A 20,243-nucleotide genomic window follows, 5' to 3' on the forward strand; every position below is an offset into this window, starting at 1 on the left:
TCAGGCCACAAAACGACAATCGTTTTTTTCCCTCTAAATGATTTTTTCACTCATTGCACCCATCTCATCAATATAGATTTTCAATATTACAACTTGTGTTAAATTCAAGAACCCAGTCTCGATTATGGCCTTTTTATTGTTAGAAATTGTTATTTCCTGTTTTTTTTTCACATGAAATATTATAGCAGGAGGATTTTCAGTTGAGAGATTAGATTTTTGTTTTAGTACAACTCATCTCACGAACCAGAATTAATGTTAATCAAAATCATGGTCTCGATGAATATATTTACAATTTTTTACCAATATTACCCATCACTTTCCTGGGAGAATGGTTATTTAGTACACATTTTTGTTAATGGAACGAGAACCATTCCATGTAATTGACAGAAGACACCGGTATTAATGTCTAGCGCTATCGAACCGCGGGTCCGATCCACCAATCCCTTTTGAATATCGGACTGACGTCATCCAACACAGCCAACTCCCAACACCTCGCGAGATCGCGAGGTAGAAATTAATGGTACCAACGTTCCCATTAAAATCTGCCTCGAACGTGTACGATGAGAAAGATGAAGAAAAGACGCACACTGAAATTCTTTAGATCTTCATATTTCATTCATTGTAGCATGAAAAAATGTAATAAGAATTGCAATGGATGGCTTACAGCAACATCATGTAGTAAAAGTATAATTCAAAATATGCCGCGGTTTGAAATTGGTACCCATTCTTGGCGACGGGACGCAACTGCGTCCCTTGAAAGTATTTTGTGAAAAAATTCAAGGAAATCGATATCAGTGATTGGTGTTTATTTCAGGAGGAAAAATATATACCCTACTCGTTTATTAGGGTACGTACTGAATTTTGCTTGTTCAGAGGAAAAAACTGGGAAGCAGGGAGTTTTCAAGCGTATCTGCTCGTGTCAGCGGTAATAGCAAAAATGTATGTGTTCTTTGCGACTGGTATATTTTCGATAAACGTCTGCTAGTTTAAAGGCAGAGCTAATCGAGCTCTCACGGCCTCATTAATGTAAGCCAGTATCGAAGAACAATTTCTCCTCCTCTGATCACTGAGAGTGGAAATTCGAGGCTCCCTGAGAGAATTTTTGATAAAGTTGAAAAATACTTCTAAATAAATGAGTTAATGTGATGCCAATCTATGTGTGAAATCATTTATGTGACTTTTATTTTCGAATATAAATGTCGGAAATTGATTGTTATTTGTGAAATATTAATGGAGACTAGGGTAAAATGGATCGCTTTCCATCGTCATTAGCTCAAGATTGGCTGAGTGGAATCAAACGAATTTGTTATTATTTGCCAGTTATGATTTTCATAATTTGACACGACCCGCTGTGCAGCATCCCAATTATTTATTAAATTTATTTATTGTGATTTCAATGACTTCATTTTTAATGAAATCACTGATTTTGAATTGATGAAATCATTCGATCATGAAGTCACTACCCGTGACGTTCGAAATCGCCAAAATTATTTTTTCCGAAATCACTGAAATCACCCGAAATCGACTTCAGTTTGAAATCGTAGTGTCACTCAATAATGGAGTGAGTAGCCCCTCGAAAATGGCTGTCATTTCATCTCTAATCGGGCAATAGCGTCGACCGCGCGTGTTACACAGGCGGCTTTTCATCTCCTCCCATTGTGGCGCTTCGGTTTCAGTCTTACGTTTACACTTATTCGAGATTTTCCAGATATATCGATATCGATTTCCTTCCTCCTTTTTACGACAGGATTTCATAAATAAAGATTGGGAGACAAAAATTTCATTTGAGTGATCGTCTCCAAATAACCCCCCAGCGCTACTCTCATGGCATGACGGATCCGTTTTGGGATACCCTGTATAGGATCACATGGACTTTCGGCTAAATATTACGCTGACCTCACCCGGTGAAATCAAAATATGAACTGCTTTTCTTTTTTGTTATTATCAACTACTATGTATATCAAATGTAAATACTTGGTTGAAGGCTCTTGGGCGATGACCAGTTGCAAGTTCTTACAGGAACTGGCAACAAATTTCATTAAAAATAAAATAGAATATCAAGCTGATTCCGCAAGTGGTACCAATCCCCAAACTGTTATGCTGATGTTATTGGCAGACAAACTGATTAAAGAAGTATAAAAATAAGTTTATTATTGTGAGAAATAAATACATAGGAATTTATGGTCATCATCGTGGAAATAACAGACTTTTAACACAGTCATGAGAGCATACAACACACTGAAACGAAACATTGGTGTCCCCTGAAGCGGTGACTTCGTTTGCTATTTGGCTAACATTTTTGGATGTCTCTACGCAATTGTATTGGCCCACGACAGCTTTGCCACATACACAGTAGGTTGCATTATCCAAACATGGCACGAGGGTGAATGGGATAATGCTAGCATCATAAGGAAGTCTGAAACAAACAATTTTCGTAATCAACCTTTTGAATTTGTTTTTCATCATGAAGAGGGCAGAGTGTGGTAAAACGGATCGTTTTCAATTATTAGTACCACCAAACAAAGTGGTACAATTTGGATGAATCAAATCTCAATTGAAAGTTTTAAACAATCAGATGACTGATTATTTAAATCCTTATTTGTTTATTATTTTCCACTACAATCTAACATTTTTTGTTCAAGAGAGCCTAGGGAATAATTTTTACGGACGCCATCTAAGTCCCCAGCAAGACCGGTAAATATCCGGAAATTTACCAGTAAATTGTCAGCTGGGAGGTTCGTTAACTTCTTAATTCAATTTTTATCACTTTTTTGTCAGTTGGCTATAAACCACCATTTGAACCTCGCTTCGCCCGGTTAAATCGCGGTTTTCGGGCCCAATGACAAAATAGTATATTATGTCATCCGGCGATAAAAGTATTATCTGGCGAATGTGGCTTTATAATCCAAGCCGAAAGCAAGGATTATGATCACATTCGCCAGATAATACTTTTATCGCCGTGTGACATACGATGTCTCGCTTCGCTGGGTTAGATCGCGGTTTTCGGGTCCAATGACATAAAATATTGATCGATACACAGCCATAAAGAACTTTTCTACCTCCTATGATTACAGAACTCGCCCTCGGCTCGTCCTATAACCTCATATTCGCCAGAAAGTGTTCCGCATGGTCTAGTGTCGAAATGTACTTATATCCTAGTTTTCACATTGAGAGTATTCACTCCTCCGGCATTTTCTTCAATTATCATCACAATTCTTAAGATAGGGAAGAATGGGGCAAAATGAAACAATCGAACCTGAACCTCATAAGGGTCCTTCATTTTGCCTCTCGTGGTCAGGACGTTATTTTCCGTCACGGCGTAGGCACAAATACAGATCTGTACACTTTGCACCCGCCGTGGCTGAAAAAAATTAATCGGCCAGATAGTTTCCGGGATGTTTGCAAAAAACGATTTACAAACAAATGGCGATTTGTCCAAAATTGTTGAGTCAATCAGGCTGAAATGGAGCACAGAGTTAGTCCTCATCAATGCCTACAGTCAGACAAAATTCGAAATTTTTAACAATTTCTTTAACTATTTGATTACTCAATTTTCTCAAAATTGACCACCAAACATGTGGTGGTAAACACCCGCACATACACACATGTTCGCTCGGTGGCTTGGCGCAATGGGTAAGTTCATTGCCTCACGTATAAAATTCCGACTTCAAAAGCCGGCCGGGTAGAATGGTGACATCTAACCATTTAAGGGTGACAAGTGAATTTGGCGATGACCTTGAAAATTGACATTCACCAACAAAGTTATAATTTGTTTAATTAATAGTATTAGACAGATGGTGAACATCGATGACAATTTTAAAATTTTAGAACTTAGGGATATCGAGAAATTAAATAAACAAAATCAGTCTTATACACGGCCTCTTATGGAGTTTCGATTAAATTGAACGTTTCAACCCCCTAGGAACTGAAGACAAATTTGAAAAAATTTGAAGATATTGGGAATGATGTGTTCAATGTGATGGCGATAAAAAACAATGGGGTACCGGGGTGAATAAGAGAGATATTTCAACCCGCCGTAGCCATTTGATCCCATGCTTTCTTGAGGTTCGTCACGCGAAATAGAGGATTTTCCGCATTTATTTTCTCGATGTCTAGTTCCGTTTGCGGGTTTAAAATTTCGTCGGATGGATGAATACATATTTCTCCAATGATGGAGGGAAAGAAAAATTTTTTTTTGAATCTTTTTTCAAATTCACTTGGCATCCTTAAAGTCTTGATCATCATCGCAACATACCCCAACCAGATCGAAGCGATGTAAAATAACGATAAAAAAAAATAGTACAAACATGTTCGCCAAACTTTGTATTTTTACGTTTCCGATCATTCTCCTTAATTTTCAAGGAAAAAAAATAGAACGGTTACAATGCTTCCATTCGGAAGCGAAAAATCATTGCAAATCTAAAATCATAAAATTTAACTCTACCGTTCTCAAGATATTGACGATTCAAATTCTCAACTTTAAAGTTTTTTCAAGTTTTCAACTTATTTTAACTTTTGTAACGTCCAAAAATAATTCTTCATCATTTTATTGGGAATTCATCATCGTTCTAAATATTAGTGAATCCAGTATTGAGAAATGTCCGACTTTCCGTCATCATTTCCCAATCTTACTTCTTCCACATACATTTTCCACTCGTAAACTCAACGGAATTGAGACCAGTTAGCATAGCCCATGCTGTTGCTACCTGATCAGCAAAAATTCAAGCGTTGCACCACACAATTTAAGGGGTTAACACTCATTTCCACAATCAAAATCAAAAACCAAGCCAGTCGTTTATCGCTCCTCGTCCCGAGTGGTCGAGTCTTAAAGGGAGCTTCTCTCGCTTTAGGAGAGTGGAAATGTCCCTTTAGGAGAAATCGAAATTTCTTAGTGATCGCGAAATTATTGAACTACTAGTGGAAAATGTTCAGAAAATCGATCTACCTTCGCGTTTCTTCCCATATAGTAATTCGCTTAAGTCGATACTATGCGTGGTAACCTATCGAATTAATAGTAGATAGCTATCGGGCGTGTTTGCCTAGGGATACTGCATCCTTAAATCGAGAATAGTGTCTTTTCCTGCATATAAGGGACCTTCAATATTTTATTTCGCCTTTCATACTGGCCCATCAATTTATTCCTCTTCAATTCTACACAAACCTCTTATTATTTATCCAAGAGTGAAAGAAGGTAGACTAATTGAAAGTAACGCCACATGGTTTCGTTGCCGGTGATGAAGTCGTTAGTTTACCGATGAATTCATATATTAATTTAAGCAACGAATATTTTTTCATATAATTGTAAAATCTTAATCAATTACTATAAATCGAATAATTAATGCAAAGTCATTCATACTAATGTTGCTAAAATTCCGACAGTAAAATTTATAGTTCTCATAAAATTATAACTTTCTAAATCTGAAAACGTGTAAACATCTAAATATTAAATTGGTTAGAACTTTGAAGCCGATTAAATACATATAATAAATTAAATCAATCTTTTGATTCCAAATAAAAACTTCAATTTATTTTTACGCCTGAAAAGGACTGCATAGCGTCGTCCTCATAATAAAAACTAAAAGAGATGAAAGATAATCCTTCAGATTATTCTTTTATTGATAATTCTTAGATTATGTTTCGAGAGTATTAAAATTAAAATATGAAAGTTATCCTCCGACGCTGACAACATCTCCAGACATAACACTTTCTTGAATAATTCATTTTAACGCCTAGCGAGTGCAAGGAAATTAAGACATCTTTTTAGAAGAATGTGCTGCGCACGCGCCTTCTCATCTCCTCAAGTAGTACGCTTCGGTTTCAGTCTTACGCTTACGCTTATTCGAGATATTTCGAGATCGATTTCCTTTCTCCTTTTTATAATAGGATCCAATTAGTTTTAATCATTACTGAACTGTCTCCACCATTAACAAGGAAATGCATATTGACTCAAGTCATTTCATCGACTCAGTATTAAATTACAACTAGCATACCTGTAATATAAAACTTTTTGTGCCCCCAACTGTGTGAGCGTTGATACAGTGAAATTCACTGCGAAAGATTGCGACCTGACTCGAGAAATGTCGGGATTGTGAGCGATGTTAAGGCCCTCGAATCTGAACTTCATTAGGCTCCCCGGAAGGTTTTGTATACAATTATGAGATATATCAAGGTATTTCAGCGAAGATAATGTTCCAATACTGGTGGGAAGGCTTGTCAGAGAATTGCAGCTGACATTCAAGGTCACCAATTTTTTCAATTTTCCTATTTGATTTGACAGATGAATTAACTGCAAAGAACATAAATAAATTAAGTTAGATTGATGAAACGGAATGACTCGAGTCGAGACTGAGAATCCAACCAAAGTGAAAAAAACGGATTCCAATCATTTTCGTATCTAATCTTGAGGTATGTACCAGGCATGCGAACGACATGACGTTTCAAATTTTTTTAGGGGGCGATTATCACCTAAAAAGTGATGCAATTACTCGTGCCTGTTGTACGGTGCTTCTTCATTCCTTATCTGATGAGCAAATTACGTCCCTCCATTTCAAGATTAACCTTCAATTGAAGAGCCGTGATTGATGCTGCAGATGAGAAATTAGAAAGCATCCGTCGACTGGCCTAGACATCGCAGCACGGGTTAGTTTATAATCGCTATATTCTTGTCACAATTCTGTCACTCGCCATGGCAATAATTGGTCATATTTCCATCGGTTCCATGAACGTCACTTAAAGAGATACGTCGGTGAAATTCAAGTCTTCACTGGGCCTTGAGACCCACTGAACAGTTTATCATATATGACGGAATGTGAGAATAACTATGGAAAATCGCGGTCCCGATAGATTTTGCCCCTTATAACCACGAAAAACTTCATTTTTTCCTGTTTTTACCTTCCAGATGCTTTTTGCGCCATACTTTTCATACGATGTTAGCTTTTTTTTAAAATGTTCGTTACACACCAAAGAATAAAGTTAAGCATCCGTTTTACTTTATTCACAATAGATCAAGAATAAATAAATTTTGAATTTCGTGAATTTTTCGCGTCTAGAGTAGAGTAAAATTTATGAAATTCAAAATTCATTTATTCATGATCCATTGCAAATAAAGTAAAACGGATGCTTCACTTTATTCTCTGGAGTGGAACAAACATTTTAAAAAAAGCTTAAATCGTATGAAAACTACGGCGCAAGGGGCATTTTGAAGGTAAAAATAGGAAAAAATGAAGTTTTTCGGGCTATATCATAAACTGTTCAATGGGTCTCAAGGCTCAGTAAAGACTTAAATTTCATCGACGTATCCCCTTAAATGATGGGGCAATGACATGCATGCCATTTTTTTCATATTCTTGGTATGGTCAATAATGTGATAAACAATCCAACATTTCAATTTTTCGGGAAAAGAATGGTCGAGAGCAAGTGGATTCCGTTTTCATGGCTGTCAATGGGATTCCAGCCTCTTCAATAATATCTTTCAATTCCGAGAGAATAGATCAATTTTCATAGTAGCCTTTTTTGTACATCAAAATAAAAAATAGTAAAAACGGGGAGAGTGGGGTAAAAGACGGTAATACTCAAAGTTCCTGACCACATAGCGAATAAATTCAAATAATTCCATCGGACTGCTACTAATGACTGATCACACATAATATTATGGATGAATGGTTAAGGTATTGGTGATTAAATTCAAAAGTATACGGTAAAGAGTTAATACCAAGCCTTACCAGCACTTGACAATACCCAGAGTTCGCAATGGAGACGTAGCTGGTATGAACCTTAAAAAGCCCGAATATTATAAACCAATAGAAGAAGTTTATTTAAATAAAAGCCAGCTGTGAACTCTACAGCCCTTACAGAGAGCAGTTCGTAATAAGAGATATAAAACGGTAGAATTTTGCTGTATCCGGAGATGTCAGCGTCAGAGGACAACGTTTTATATTTTAATTTTAATACTTCGAAAACATAATTTTAGCATCATAAATAGAAGAATAATCTAAAAGATTATCTTTCATCTCTTTTTTTTTTTATGTGGACCACGCGATGCAGTCCTTTTCAGGCATAAAAAGTGATTCAAGTTTCTGTTTAAAATCAACCGATTAATTCAATTTATTCTATTTATTTAATCAATTTCACAATTTGAACCGATTAGATATTTAGATGTTTACACGTTTTCAGATTTAGAAGGTTACAATTTTATCAGAACTATAAATGTGCCTGTCGGATTTTTAATGAAATTATTATGAATTATTTTACGCTGATTATTCGATTATTAATAGTTGATGAAGATTTTAAAATTATATCGAAAAATATTCATTGCTCAAACTAATATTTGAATTCTTCGGTAACTAACGATTTCATTACCGGTAACGATACCATGTGGAGTTACTTTCAATCAGCTTACCTTCTTTCACTTTCAGGTAACTAATAATATTTTTGTAGAATTGACGAGTTTTAATAATTAGGTCGGGATGAAACGCAAATTACTATATTGAAGATCTCTTATATGCAAGAAAAGACNGACAATATCTGAATTGTACTGACTATACTATAGCCAATACCTTCGAGCTAATAATTAAATTCACTCGAAAAATTTACGACTTTTATTTTTTGGGATTGATTATATTTTTTAATAATATTGAAATGAAATATAACACCAAATTTTATGAAGTAACGATATGATTATTTATTTTTGTTTAAAGTTTTGCATTAATTTTGTGACGTGACGATATGATTATTTATTTTTGTTTAATGTTTTGCCTTCGATTTAATACGTTTACAAATTTCTGATAACTATGATTGAATAAAACTCTTGAAATTTCAGGAAGTGTCTAAATGTCTCAACAGATTGGATTGCTCGCGATTTGAACTAGGTGGTTGCTTAGTTGAATGTTCGATTAGAAGTGAGGTGACAAGGAAAATTCCTTCTTCTTCCGGAAGGATAATTGGGTGTGTACCTTTAAGTTAAGGTTTCAAGTAGTGGGGGGCAAGGAGGTCTTGGATTGATGGAAAATGAGCTATGGGTGATGTGAGTGGTTGGTTTTCCAGCCCTTGACCGTGACCCTGAAAGTAGTGGGGATGTCCGCGTGGAGTAAGTTTGGGTTTCCCGTCTTGAAGTGACGCTGGAGCTCAGGTATAAGGGTCTGTAGGCAGAGAACATTGCTAGTCATAAAAACAGGCGACGTCTACGTGAAAAACGTTGATTTAAGTCCAGGTGAAGATAATTAAGTTGTATAAATGTAAAATCTACGTGAAGAACGTCGGTTCAAGTTATTGCTAATCATAAAAACTGGCGAAGTTTACGTGAAAAACGTCGGCTTAAGTTATAAACTGAGCAAAGATTTTATTTTTCTGTAGAATGTTTGTGACGGTCAACGGATTTATTTTTAATCATTCTCTCAAGTGAGAACTGCAGCTGTCTAAATTCTTGTAAATCGGGGAAATGGCCCATGGAAAATATTTAATTGTCAAAGTTGTAGAAATTTGAATATTTTGGTAAATTCAGGATTGAGAAACGACACATGAGACATTTGACACTTCCAAATTATAAAATTACACATTTCGATACGAAACAGATGCAGTATCCCTAAGCAAACACGCCCGATAGTTACCTACTATTAATTCGAAAGCTTACCACGTATAATATCGACTTAAGGCCCGGGTAGATTATCTTTAGAACGTGATCTTGGCTGTTTTTTTTATTTTCATAGTCTGAAATGATCTCCAATTGCTATTCAGTTTTACATAGCCCTGGAGTCTCTAAAAATTATGATCGTACAATCAAAAAAACGTTGAAAAAAAGCTGAACATTTTCAAAGAGCTTTTTTGAATAATATTGAGAAATAAACCCAATAGGGAAGAAATTGCAAATTAATAATTTGATGTATCTAAAGGATGTTAGGTCGTCATTTGTCACAGCATGATAAATTATCCATTCACTATTTCCTCTCTATCGTACTTATTTCTTAATCTTTATTAAAAACGCTCTTTGAAAATGTTCCGTTTTTTTTTCTACTTTTTTTGATTGTACAATCATAGTTTCTAGGAACTTCTGCGTGATGTAAAATGCAATGGAAATTGTGATATATTTTAAATTATGAAAATGAAAATAAAATCGAGATAACGTTCGAAAAATAATCCACCCGGACCTTAAGCGAATTACTATATGGGAAGAAAAGCGTAGGTATAGATTGACTTTGTGAACATTTTCCACCAGTATATTAATAATTCCACGGTCACTAAAATTTAGATGTCTCTTAAAGGGAGGGAAGCCTCCTTTAAGACTCGACCACTTGGGACTAGAAGCGATAAACGACTGATTTAATTTATGATTTTAATTATGGAATTGAACGATGACCCACTAAATTGTGTGGTTTAACGCTTGGATTTTTGGTGATCAGTTAGTAACAACACGGACTGCGCTAGCTGTTTTTGATTTCATTAATTTTATAGGTGGTAGTGTACGTAAAAAAATTAAAATTGTCAAATGTCGACGAGGAATAGATCATTTTTCAATTTTGAATATTCTAATTTTTATAACACTGAGGAATTCCCGACAAAATTATTTGACAATATGAAAAATAATTTTTGGGCATTACAATTTTCATCAAAGTATAGTAGAAATTCAATGGACAAACGGTCAGTACACAAGCCAGAAAAAATCTCGCCCCAATATTATAATAGTTTATAATTTTTTATAGTGTGGTCACATTTATTTAGTATTATCAAATGGACTAACTTGAATCATCAATATCTTCTCACCAAATAATAATTTGCATAAATCACGTCCTACTTTAAAGCCTGCGAAATATCTCAAATGGGGGAGAGTGGGACAAAATGAAACATGGAGCAAAAGGAAACAGTCAAAAACGACTGTTTAACACAATTTAAGCAAATTTTTTTTCATTAAATATATTTTTTTAACGACTTTGTTTTTATTCTTAGGAGTACTAATGAGAATAATAATTTTCCATTCAATAGACTGGAAAAATTATTGAGAAGTTTTGACGGGCGAAGATTTTGTCAATGGATTAATTGAAAAGAAAAAGCAAAATCCAAAGTCCAAAGCAAGGCCCAAGGAGAAACCCAGAGGGAGAAAAGGAAAATGTGATAGTGAATTTCAAGGAAGTCGAAATTTTTAAAAAATACAAAGAAATGAAAAAGAAACCCAAGTCAGCAATATCGAATAAACGAAAATAGTGCACAATCAGATTTCTATAAGAGAAATTGTTTCAAATCGAATGAGGATTTAAAAAAAAAAATCTTGAAATAAAAAATTAGTAGAAGCAGGACCAACGTCCTTGGCGCGGATCAGAAGATGGAGAATTAGATTGATACTAGACAATGAGTTGAAAAACTTTCCAATTAACAATCGAAGTAAAACAAATAGTTCTATTCCACTGTCGTTATTTGCACCGACTTTTAATTATTTATTCAAGATTATTCGACTGAATTTGTTTCTTCGAGAATTCATTTGTGCACGAAACTCGATTGAGAAATATCTGTGGAATTCATCATTCGTGCACCATATTCAATTTGTAAATTTCCGGGCTTCCCTCCTTGGTGCGTGTGGTTGTATTGCACTGCTACCAACTCCGTAACAAAAAAATGATAGGAGTTGATGTGAAATGCGAGAATGTGCATATGAACCCGTTGCTATGCGCGTATTTTTTTAAATATTGCTTCGAACAAAAAAATAGTTACATCAATGAGAAGCTTGTGGCCAATTTATATAATGTAACTAAGAGTATTTTTCATGTAGCTCGTTACGTTTGTGTTTTATTTAATGGATATGATTAGGAGCTAGTGGAGGGGGTAGTTGCTTCGTGTATAGATACACGGCGTGGGTCGGCCTGATGTTTTGTACAATCGGAGTCAAAACTTTTCTTGGCCGATACGCTGCCGCGTATCTCGATCGAATGAAAAAAGAGAAGTGTAATCGGCCTAATCTGATCAATTGAATTACAATCAATTGAATTATAAGACGAATAGAAAATTATTATTCTCATCAGTACTCCCAATAATGAAAAAGATTAATAATCAAGTTGATAAAAAAATTTTTTTTTTGCTTGAATTACGCCAAGTAGTCATTTTTTAGCTGTTTCATTTTGCTCCACCCTCCCCTATGAAAAAAAATCATTAAATTTTACTTTGTTCATTTTCCTCCCTCTACTTTAATTATAAAAATTTCGATATAAGCCTCTAATTTCCAGATATTCCTGGAAAAAATGAGCTGTGAGGAAACAGTCGAAAGATTCATTCGAAATATCTCTAGTATGAATGATTATTTTATGAATAATGTGCAAATTACAAGTTTTGAAAATGATAAGTCAAGTTTTTTTTTATTGTTAGGATAAGTCAAGTTACTTACTCCATTTCCACTCAAATCCAAGAGCTTCAACGTTTTTGAAAGAGTTCCTTCATTCATCCAAGTCCATTTATTCCTCCCTCCACTTCCAAGTGCATTGTTGGACACAATTAATTCAATTAAACACGGTAATGAAGCCAGTTCTTTCGGTAATGACGTTATTTTATTATCCGATAAATTTAATACTCGTAGACTCTGCAGCCTTAATATCTGACGATCAAATGACTTCCTCTCTAAACCAACGATGTTCAATTCCTCAGTTGTTCTTGGAAACCCTTGTAGCACTGGATAATCTGCCTTGTTCTTTATGGTTACTTTAGTCTTCGGAGCTTGTGCAATGCTCTTTGGGTTCATATTGGATATACAGAGTACTGAAGCATCCAGTTTTTTCGATAGACCAAGTTGCAATGTGCGAAGGAAACTCTTCAACTGTATTGCATCACACTGAATATTTAAGTCGTGCGGAGGCTCCTTAAGTCGAATCGTCGCTTTTCCATTGTTCACAAATTTTGTGAAGACTTTCTCAATGTTCTCATCAATCTATTAAATAAGTAAATCTTTTAAAATTAGTAGCTTGGGGATCGAGGAAATTATGGAGATGTATTTCAAGCTGAAAATGAATAGAAACGAAAGAAGTGGGAAATTGCTCTTGTATTGCATATAGTATAACTATTTTTGCTAATAGATTGGCAATATGCTTCGGAATGGTTATTTTGCACATAATTTCCTTCTATCATGTATAATTCATTGCTTATATCATTTTATTAAATTCAATAAGATTTCTTTTCAACTAATTTTGTCAGGTTTTCAACTTAGTTAAATGTTATCATCATCATTATTCTTATTATCCCTTTCTTCTACACAACCGATTGTCTTTATTACAGTTCTATCTCTCCCCTTAGCCTTTCGATGAAATCTTAAGAGAAAAATGTTATTTATACATAGTGGAATGAATTTGGAAGACCGCATTTGAAGAAACCATCAGCAACCTCGCTTTCAGGAAAATTCATGAAAAATTCGAAATTTCCAACAATCATCATAAAAATCAAATCAACCAATATAGCTATCTCAATCATCTTTTAACTTCAACTTAATGCATCAAAACAAACATTTGAAGCATGATATTCAAAGATATCCTCGGAATTCTGATGTTCAGAAAATACAAAATGTTGGCAAATTTTCAAATAAATCAAAATAATGATTATGATTATCGCCTTCATCTTCGAATTCGGTCAAAAGGATATCCAAATAAATTTTTTAAGCCACCATTCAATCAATTCAAAACGATCTTTTTAGTTATCGTACGACACCCAATTTTCAAAAATAGAAAAAAATAATCGCTGAATTAAAATCTCATTAATGGCGATTGGTAAGGCTCAACAATACCATTTGAAAACAAAAGGATTCAATTCCACCCATTCATTAGCGAACAATTGAAAAACAACTTTGTTACATGCGTCCACACATACAAACACACGTACGGACGGGGTCCAAAAATTGTATTTTCGAACTTTTTGGATCATACGCGGTTGATATACCACAAAAAATCCAAAACTTGAATGTGAATGATTACAAAGCTTCCATTCGGAAACAAAAATATCTAGAATCCGTGGAATGTAATCACACAACGGAAGGAATAAAAATCGGTGGGATCTTCTTTGAATTATTGAAGTTATTGATAAATACTCAAACATTTTGAGGCTCTTGAGGTATTTCCTCGTGTTGGAATCCGCTGATAATTCAGATTGATAATTTCCCTGTCGCTTGTTAATTGTTTTCTACGAATTTGACAGATATTCCTCACATTTTGGTGAAATGTTTCCGTAACCACCGAACACCGCACTCTGATCGCCCAAAATCAGAATTGAAGAAATTGTCCTCCGAATACCCCTCGACCTTCAAAATTCATCGGATAGTTCCCTCAAGTTTTCCTGCATATCAACGATCGGGAACAGTTTTGCAGATTAAAATCCCGAGCGCGCAGCGTGAAGACCCCTCTCATTGCTATGTAACGAAACATTCTGGAAATATCCGATAATTTTGAAGGTCTTGGGGTATTACAGCTAAAAAATTTATGACGCATAGTTAAATAACCCTGGAGTTACCATATTTTGGTCCGTAATTAGTACATGACGATGTAAGAAATTCCACTGACATGCAAATTCACCAATTCTGTTAATATTCATTTGTTCGGCCATTTTTATGTCTCTTCCATAATATTCTCAAGTCCTCAAGAGACCTTATTTGCAAAAACATGCCGGAGCTACAAAAAAAATCTCTTGACATTCTCTATCTCACTATTCAATTCATTTACCCAGACTTTAGTTTCCATTGAATATCTGGCAATTGACGAGAGATATAAGGTGTCCACCTGGAAGTTTCACCACAAAATTCCTTGACTTTTCCCGGTCAAATTGATGAAAAAGATGTTCCCCTTTCATTTTTATTGTTGAACGATTATTCATGTAAAAACGATGACGTCATCGGAAAATATGGTATTGTTGCGTTTCAAGGAATGATGTACACGGACACGTAATTAATAAATAAAAGGGGCGGACAGTTTATTAATTACGAAGACAGAATACAGACGTTGATTTCTTCATGAATCCAGAGAATAGAATGACAATCGATCCAGGTGACAGTCACACCTCGCCAGACTTCAGGGACATCCTTCAGATGGTTTACAATTTATGTATTCGAAGGGGGATACGCAACACTACTCCCCTCCGACGAAAAGGTTGCCGCCCCGGCAACCAGACCAGGAACTATTTGAGATATCCCAACTTTGAGAATGGAATAGTTGCAAAAGTTCATGCGGAAATGAAATTTTGGAATATCCCACATAGGGAGGGCCCCAGTTTGCTTCCCAACTATAACCTCCCAAAAATCAACATTGAAAAGCAATCCCGTGTTACATCGTAACTCGTTCAAATCTTCGCGCGGGCTGAATGCTAGTTTCTATCTAGTTCACCGCGCCACCGCTGCGAGTTTTTCCCCCTCTCGACTCGCTGGTTTCTCGCGGGGAAGCGCCCAACCGACGCTAACCCAACCTAGACTGTTCAACCACGTGTAACAGTCAGACCGACGCTACTCGAGCACTCAAGTTTCTAATCGATCTTTTGTGTGAAATCAGTGTCATTAGTAATAAAAGTGTGAATTTGTCAATCCAAAACATCTCAAAAATAAGTCTCCTCAATCATATATAGTTCCCTCGCGAAATTTGCACGAATCAATCGAATTAACAGTGTAGTGCAACGCCAATCGTATTGGAAGTGGTGCAACGTGCCACTTCCTCTACACCTCTTGTTTGAAGTGGCGAACGGCCACTTCATCTAAAACCGTATCGGAGGTGGTGCAACGGCCACCTCATATCGTCGTAATTTAATTACGAAGAATATCGTCTCGGAATCATACAACGTGTGATTCCATAACCCATCCTTCGCATTATCGGCACGCGTGCATGTGTGTGTGTGTGTCTGCATATCTATAGCTGCGTCCGACAGTTCACATCGTTGTGTTCTTAGGACAGACATTGCAGTGTAGTAGCGTATGTGTATGTGCATGGAAAACAAGTGTCATTCGCAGTTGTAATCGATCTATTACATTATAATCAATAAATCTGGGTTTTTTATGCCGTAACGGCTTTTTCCCGTCCAATTCTGTGTTTGAATTATTTAATCCTTTTTTTGTGTTTTGTTTTAAATCGATTCTTCGCGATTTTTAATTCGACTATCATACCACCTAGGGTATGATAGCCTGTACGTCATTTCAATCCCGTATCGTACTTGCACACTTGTTTGGCATTAACAATTCTGAATTAAAGGATGATAGAGTGATACAATTCCTTTTGATGTGATATGAACAGAGAAAGAAGATAGCAGTAGAATTACTGTGTTATTTCATTCATTCGCAAAGTGTTAAGAGAAATAATTCAATTCACACATACACAAATCAGAAAATCAGGCCTTGATCTGAAAAAGGAATTGAAAAGTTTTCAAATTAGAAATGTCACATTGCCTGCGTCATACAACAAATTATGCACACAAGCCAACTCTTAGGCAAAGCAAAGCTACCACTTTTCTGGCGATTATTCCACATACGAGTGAAAGCATCTACAAGAGAAAAAAATTGAAAAACAATCAATTGTCCATCAAACTATTGATTAAACATCATAGCCTTTCCACTCAAGATAAGTGTTGCGTATCCCCCTTCGAATACATAAATTGTAAACCATCTGAAGGATGTCCCTGAAGTCTGGCGAGGTGTGACTGTCACCTGGATTGATTGTCATTCTATTCTCTGGATTCATGAAGAGATCAACGTCTGTATTCTGTCTTCATAATTAATAAACTGTCCGCCCCTTTTATTTATTAATTACGTGTCCATGTACATCATTCCTTGAAACGCAACAGTATGGTTGAATTTCTCTGGGCAAGACGAACAACTTTTGTAGGGGTAAGAAATGTTGTTGCCATTTAAGAAAACTGGCTGCATGCTCGTAATATAGAAACATAAGCAACGGGCGCCTAGATTCCATCAGCACTGAGTTTCCCCCTCCGAACCCGAAAATTTTTATTTGAACAAATTTGCTGTCCCTGCCTTCCTATAAAAGATATCAAGCCGTATTGTTTCAAATGGGACACCCTGTATATCTCATTTACAACGAGAAAACACTTACACAGTCTTCAGATAGTATTGACTATATCTTTAAAAATTGATTATTTATGCGTCCCACATTTTTTAGATGTGTAATTAACATTATCTGAGGACTAAAGATTTCCGACAAATGGCTAATTCTAAAAACAAAAAAATTTACAATAAGGTAGATCTCGGACTTTGATCAACTTCTGGTACGATTCAAAGCACTGGTTAAAATTATGAGAATAAATTCGAAAACATTTTTTTTTTAAGTGACGAAATTGATAACGGTATCCGGTTAATGCATCCCACAAATTCATCCCACGGCAGTTTTATCCCATTTTTTTATTATTACTGTTTGGATGAAGAATACGCTCGGCTGAAGCGCGCGACTTATCGGATTAATTTTCAAGTTTTGTACTGATTTTGTAAATCGATGCTGTGGTCGACTGTTATTTTGAAATGTTTCCTGTTAATTTGTTGATCGGTTATGTAAACAATACTAGGAGGGAATCGTGAAGTATCTGATTGATTTTGGTGTTGTGTTTAGTGCCTTTTGCTGTGACAATAAAGTTGACTGTGAAAAATTCCATTGGAGGTTGATGTTTGGAATGAAATTGTCGTGGGATTGATTTGTTTTCGGATGAATTTGTTTGGGGTGAATTGTCCGGGATGAGTAGTCCGGGATGAATTCACCTAGAGCCATTGATAACATTCAAGTTTTTCTACTTTTATTTTTATTAGTCATTGTGAGTATCTAGGAATTGAAAAAATTATTGCATCTTACAGGTTCTCAAAGAGGGCCAACAACTAAAACATTTTGGTTCTTAAGAGGGTACGAGGGTAAAAAAAAACTATTGAAATGCGGGCAAATCTGAGCTCCATAAATTCTCGTCGTTTGGTGAATTCCGAGGCTCAAAAGTGGTCACCACCAAATCCTTAGCACCACGAAAGTGTTAGGGATCAAGTTGAGGGTGGTGTGAGAAGGATAAATATTTTTAATAAATGATTAAAAATACGAGATGGTTGACAGGTACTTCCAAGATGGCGGCGCTCACAGTTGTCAGTGACATCGTACTTTTAAACATAAAAAAAAAAATTTATCCTTCTCAGACCACCCTCAACTTGTTCCATAACATTTTCAAAGTACTAAGGATTTGGTGCTGATAATTTTTGAGCCTCGGAATTTACCAAATGAAGAGATTTTTTGGAGCTCAGATTTGCCCGCCTTTCGGTATTTTTTTTTACTCTCGTGCCCTCTTAATAAATTGAAATCAGTTGATGAGAAGGAAATTCTGTGAAAAAACGGAAAACCACGAAAAAAAAATCATTTTTCTCATGCGGGTTGTAGAAAAATTATAGGAAAACCAGCCAACAGTTTCTGCTAACCCCCTCAACCCTGTAAGAAATCCTCGTTCACTTTCTAGAGGATGAGGGTCAGGGGTTGAGCTATTTGACATGAAATACCTCAAATATTCAACGGATAAAATACATGTAAATATTTAGTGGGTAATATTAATCTCAAAAAGGAGCATTACCTATATTCGGTACATAGCATATTAAGGAACAAAACTGCCGTGGTATACATCAATTAGGATATTCATTCGATTTCATTTTCAATCCGTAAACTTCCCAATGAAAATGAATGCTAAGATGCTAATTTAGAGGTTAGAAATTACGGGAAGTTCACGATTATAAAATCAAATATTGCAGAACATATAAATCGTTTCCTTTTCTACTACCTTGTATTTAGTTCCCAATTTATTTTGTGTAGTTTGTTGAAGAAGGAGATGCAGCTCGTTATTTTTTACAGACTGCCTCCCAATAGCCAAACAAGATCGTTGTGCTTTTTTCCTTGGAGCAGGCAGTGATCTATTCACCACTTCTACGTTACAATTTATCTTCATTCTTGATTATTTGTATTTACGCAGACAATTGATTAAATAATTATTATATCCATTATCTCAGTCTTTTGGAACAGAATTGAATGCTCGAACGTTGCTCCGAATGTCTACGAGGTCAAATACACGCAAATATACGTTTCAACGTGTTTACACTTGTGCAGTGGAATCATCACCGAGGAGGATACCCTCGGATTCTTCTTCTTTCTTATGGCTCCAGCTGCATTGGCTATTCGGCCGTTATCCCTCTACGGGACGTTTCAGGATTTAGGAATTAGCATTGTTGGTAGGGTAGATATATCTGCGTTACCATGGGCTGTCTTACTCTTTTAACTGTACCCCATTCGGGCTAGGACTGCAAGGGAAACCATGGAAAACCTCAGTCGTACAGCCGGCCGATTGTGCAGAGCCCTAATGTGCCCTTCTGTCACACTGACTAGAGGGGCACATTAGGCCACCATACCGGGCCTACCTGCCGAAATTTTTGGGCGAGGGTGTTCCTAAGCGGTCACCCATCCAAATACTANATGACAGTGGTTTCATTCCCTTAGTCTCTATTAGGAGAGGAGGAATGAATTTTCAAAACGCGCAGTAACTCCGAACAAGTTCATCCCATTCAAATATTAGTTTCTCTGNCATTCGGGCTAGGACTGCAAGGGAAACCATGGAAAACCTCAGTCGTACAGCCGGCCGATTGTGCAGAGCCCTAATGTGCCCTTCTGTCACACTGACTAGAGGGGCACATTAGGCCACCATACCGGGCCTACCTGCCGAAATTTTTGGGCGAGGGTGTTCCTAAGCGGTCACCCATCCAAATACTAACCACGCTAAACGCAGCTGCACTCGGATGTCCGCCGGAGCAACACCTAACTCACCCAACCATTACGGTCGGTCAGGAGGATACCCCACTATCTAGCATTCTAGTCGTGCAAGCGCATTGAGGCGTCCTGTAGTTCCGAGGCCATACAAGGGAGGCGCTGACGAACTATTCAAGGACGCCCTTAGCAGAGATTATAGGGGAGATGAACAGGGCCAATGTAAAGTGTTCAACAACAAAAATCGTAGCGGTGGCGCATGGACTACGATGGAGCGTACGGAACTGTTGGTATGATAGGGCCCGAGCATAAATTTGTCGATAACCGGAAAGGGGTTCTCAATACGGTGGCTCCTCGCATTTTGTAATAATTGTCAGGAATGTAAAATCGAACATATTATAATCAATAGTATAATGAATGCACAATCTAATGATCTAAAAGTCTTTTCCTTTTTCTCGACATATTTATCATTGACACGTAGGTCAAAAAATTCATAGAAAATCCCAGCGCTGTCGCTGGAAAACTCTA

The 20,243-nt window shown here is 36.3% G+C and overlaps 1 protein-coding gene across 2 annotated transcripts; it reads right to left on the reverse strand.

Moving 5' to 3' along the window:
• Positions 1-2,125: 2,125 nt before the first annotated feature.
• On the reverse strand, positions 2,126-19,111 carry LOC107041743 (leucine-rich repeat protein 1). 2 transcript variants are annotated; one of them, XM_015262464.2, is made up of 4 exons: positions 18,742-19,111; positions 12,365-12,901; positions 5,991-6,286; positions 2,126-2,416 (listed from the first exon to the last, which is right to left on the reverse strand). In XM_015262464.2, the coding sequence occupies exons 1-4, from the start codon at positions 18,904-18,906 to the stop codon at positions 2,188-2,190; spliced, it is 1,227 nt and encodes a 408-aa protein (XP_015117950.1). In that variant the 5' UTR covers positions 18,907-19,111; the 3' UTR covers positions 2,126-2,187. The 2 variants fall into 2 exon arrangements, with proteins under 2 accessions (XP_015117950.1, XP_015117951.1); XM_015262465.2 differs by lacking the exon at positions 18,742-19,111 and adding an exon at positions 14,676-15,005.
• Between the last annotated feature and the right edge of the window lie 1,132 nt (positions 19,112-20,243).

This window comes from Diachasma alloeum, unplaced genomic scaffold (assembly GCF_001412515.2).
Source record: "Diachasma alloeum isolate Michigan unplaced genomic scaffold, Dall2.0 Dall_scaffold_00375, whole genome shotgun sequence".
In the NCBI taxonomy this organism is placed as follows: Eukaryota; Metazoa; Arthropoda; class Insecta; order Hymenoptera; family Braconidae; genus Diachasma; species Diachasma alloeum.

Bases quoted from the DNA above. Each gene is read 5' to 3' on its own strand.
- LOC107041743 (XM_015262464.2), bottom strand. From the start codon at position 18,906: ATGAAGATAAATTGTAACGTAGAAGTGGTGAATAGATCACTGCCTGCT. The intron at 6,287-12,364 runs GTAAGTAACTTG...TGTTCTTTGCAG, and splicing joins TGGATTTGAGTGGAAATGGA to TTAATTCATCTGTCAAATCA. The intron at 2,417-5,990 runs GTATGCTAGTTG...TGTTTGTTTCAG, and splicing joins CAAAAAGTTTTATATTACAG to ACTTCCTTATGATGCTAGCA.